Below are 3,749 nucleotides of genomic sequence, written 5' to 3'. Positions count from 1 at the left end.
CGTCTCGCCCAGTTTCCCAGGTAGGTCTCGAACCCGCGGGCTCAGGCAATCCACTCACCTCAGCCTCCCAAAGTGCTGGGATTACAGACTGAGCCACCGAGCCTGGCTTTTTTGTCTTTTTAAAGTTTTCAATTTTGCAACCAAAATCGTAGTTTTCTCTTTTTTTAATCAAAGAGAAAAATCATCCAGAAATTTCAAATAGGATCTACTTTTTTCCATTTTTTTTTCCCTGTGCTACTGGTGTTCTGTTTAGCTGTGCTCCGATAATAAAATCAGTTACAATATATACCCCAAAATATAATCCTACATAATACTTTTAACTGTCCTACCTATCTTTTTCCTCAGGAAGAAAATTCATCTCTGTCACTATACTCTCACTCCCGACTTCAAACTAGAAAACTCTCCAAACTCTCATAAAAAGGCATGCTTTATCTGATGCAAACCATGACTACTCCAGACTAGAGTCATGAGGTCCATAAGAAGTGCTTGGCTGCCTGTTTTTTGTTTCTTTGTTTGTTGTTTAGAAATGAGGGTCTTGCTACGTTGCCCAGGTTGGACTCAAACTCTTGGCCTCGGGCAATCCTCCCACCTCTGCCTCCTCGGAACCTGGGGTTTGCTGGCACTGCAACCATCATTGCTCTGAAAAGCAAGGTAACTTCCAATCCCTTAGCTCAACGATAAATAAAACTGGAGAAAGAACAGCTTCCAGCTGGAAGACGCTAGCAGTCCTAGAGTACTACTGAGCCCTGCAGAGTAGAACAACATCACACACTCACAATCATGAGTGTTTGCTGCATTTACAGAAATGTATCTAAATATTAAAGAATTTTTTACTGGTGTTGAACAACAAGTATAAGGATTATTTTCTCCACTAACTGCTAAAGATAAATTTTCATGTTTATTATTACATAATAATCACTACAATTCTTCTGGTAAAAGACTGTATCATCTTTATGGTCAATGGTAAAAACTAAAAGATTTCTCTAAGAATTACACAACTAATCATACAGCTAATATAGCTATTAAACAAATAGCTATCTCACCACAAACAGACTGAAATACCAAGATTTCTTTTCTCGCTCTTTTTTTTTTTTTTTCCAAGTTGGAGTCTCACTCTGTCACCCAGACTGGAGCGGCCACCGCAGCCTCGACCTGCTGAGCTCCAGCGATCCTTCCACCTCAGCCTTCCAAGTAGCTGGAACTACAGGCACGCGCTACCACACCTGGCTAATTTTTTATTTATCGTAGAGATGAAGTCTCGCCAAGTTGCCCAGGCGGGTCTTGAACCCACAGGCTCAGGCAATCCACTCACCTCGGCCTCCCAAAGCGCTGGGATTACAGGCTGAGCCACCAAGCCTGGCCAAATACCAAGATTTCTAAGAAGATGAAAAGGGAGGAGGAAACTGACAGATCACTACAAAGATGCTTCTGACCTAAGAAAAAAGAAATCATACTGTTCCATCCATAGTCATTCAAAGAAACTCATAATCAGCTACAGAATGGAAATGTGCCATATTTATTTTTTGAATTAAAATAAGTAGTCCTCCTAATATTCACCGAATCACTTCTATAATTAAATAAAAACTCGTGTGTACGTGCACTCCCAAAAAATAAAAAAATAATTTTACCATCATAAAGCTGTACTTTTGTATGCAGGATTCATGATAGAAGACTCTATTATACCTCAAAGAATTATACTGTACAACCCTCATATCTATATAAATTCCCTTAAACAGAGATGCTTCACTAGTTTCCAGGCTATGCTAAATAGCAATGTTACTGTGGAAGCTTACAAAGTAGAAGGTTATAAACAACGAGCATTTCATGAGATGTCTACCTGTTTCCACATTCTCGGTCTCAACTTCTTGTTCTTCTGCCACATCTTGCATCATGTAAGTCTCATCCTCATAAACCAGAACCTGGGCCGCATAGCCCTGCTCTAATCTGGCACTGGGCACTGGCTCCACAATCACTGCTGGGTATTCAGAAACTTTGTCACTTTCCTACAAGAGCAAATTTAAAAAAACAATCAACCTTTGGAGTCACAAATTCTGAATTCGCTTATAAACCCTTGAGTTCATAACAGTCTCAAGTGGTCCACACAGTTTCACATATTATAAATATGAACGTAAAATCCAAAACAAGAGATGAGAAGGGCTAACTTTAATAATCCTTTCAAGTCTCAAGAGGTGAGACATAGACTAAACATTTTAAATAATCAGGGCTTTAGGATTAAGATGGCTGATTAAAAACATGCACATAATTCCTCTCTCATGCAAGCTGACGAAAACAGCAGCAAAATACTATTTTATACCTAAACCCACAAGAGAAGAGAAAAGAGCAACAAACAAGAAGAGATAAGAACAAAATCTTGGAAGATTGGAAGTGGATTGGATAGATGAATGGTTTAGCAGACCCAGGAAAGTCAAATCATAGCCTGGAAGGGGAGGGGGGGAAGTGTAGAAAGAACACACTATACAGTGGAGAATCTACAGAAAGCAACACCAATTCCTTCTGGAAATGGAGGAGCAGCATGTGGGGGCAGGGGGAAACAGGAGGAGGGAAAATAAGAAGACTCCAGGAGAGCTGTTTGGAAAGCACTTTCATTCCCAGGCCTTTCCCTCGACCGTGATCTAGGCAGCCAGACCCCCTTCACCGCAGCAGCCCGCTGGAGGAGTTACTTTCTGAAGAGGGAAAAACAACACCATCCTTGAGGCTGATGGGCATAGCTGTTAGCATCACAATGCACCCAAAACAGTTTCCAGGTGGCTTTCTAGTCCCCTACTTTTAATCACGAGCAGACAGGCAAATATTACTAGGCATTCACAGAAAAGCCTCTAACACAGAATATATACACACATATTCCACAAATATATAAGAGGAGGTGTCACATACGTAAAATAAGAACAGAATGCAATTTCATAGAGAACATTTAAAAACAAGATAAAGAGTTTTTGGAAATTAAAGACACAGTAGCTGAAATAAAAAAATACAGGCTTGGAAGATAAAACCGAGGCTATCTCCAGGAACCAATGAAAAAAGATAAAGCAACAGAAAACAGAAGGGAAGCCGGGCTGGTAGCTGGCACCTGTCATCTCAGCAGCTTGGGAGGTTGAGGTGGGAGGGCTACTTCAGCCCATAAGTTTGAGACCAGCCTAGGCAACACAGTGAGACTCTGTCTCTCTCTCTCTCTTTTTTTAAAGGCAATATTAGAGGACCTCTTGGACTGCCAGGAGGTCTACTATCTGCATAACAGGAGTTCTAGAAAAATAAAACAGGAAAAATAAAGAAATAAAAAATATAAGCTTTGGAAAGATAGCCAAGACGTAACTCAAGAAAATGTTCTCTAGCTGAAGAATACGAGCTGCCCATGTGAAAGGACCCAAGTGTCTGGCACAATGAATGAAGGGACATGTACATTAAGGCACGTAGTTGTGAATATCATCACACCAGAGGCAAAAGAGAGTCTACACACCTCTAGAAAGGAAATGCAGGTTATATGCAAAGACTCAGGACTCAGACTCCAGTCTTCTCAACAGCCATCCTAGAAGGAAGGTGACAATGGAGTGCCCTTCTTCAAAATCACAAAGGAAAACGATTTCCAACCTAGAATTCTTCTGCCATCAAACCATCTCATGAAAGTAGAATAGGCCGAGCTCAGCCTGTCATCCCAGCACTTTGGGAGGCCAAGACGAGTGGATTGCCTGAGCCCACAGGTTCAAGACCAGCCCAGGCAACTTGGCGAGACC

At 41.2% G+C, this 3,749-nt stretch overlaps 1 protein-coding gene across 1 annotated transcript in view; it reads right to left on the bottom strand.

Moving 5' to 3' along the window:
• Nucleotides 1–1,538: 1,538 nt before the first annotated feature.
• LOC103262303 (ETS-related transcription factor Elf-2-like) overlaps nucleotides 1,539–3,749 on the bottom strand; it is a 19,100-nt gene continuing 16,889 nt past the window's right edge. The window contains exon 3 of the mRNA XM_008059915.1: nucleotides 1,539–2,003. Within this exon, the coding sequence (XP_008058106.1) occupies nucleotides 1,764–2,003 (240 nt within the window). The 3' untranslated portion in view covers nucleotides 1,539–1,763. The remainder of the gene's footprint in view (nucleotides 2,004–3,749) is intronic.

The sequence above is a fragment of the Carlito syrichta genome, unplaced genomic scaffold, assembly GCF_000164805.1.
Source record: "Carlito syrichta isolate Samal-C Ts95f unplaced genomic scaffold, Tarsius_syrichta-2.0.1 Scaffold304441, whole genome shotgun sequence".
NCBI classification, from domain to species: domain Eukaryota; kingdom Metazoa; phylum Chordata; class Mammalia; order Primates; family Tarsiidae; genus Carlito; species Carlito syrichta.
The sequence above is the reverse complement of the archived record's forward strand: the minus strand, read 5'-3'. Positions and strand labels throughout refer to the sequence as shown.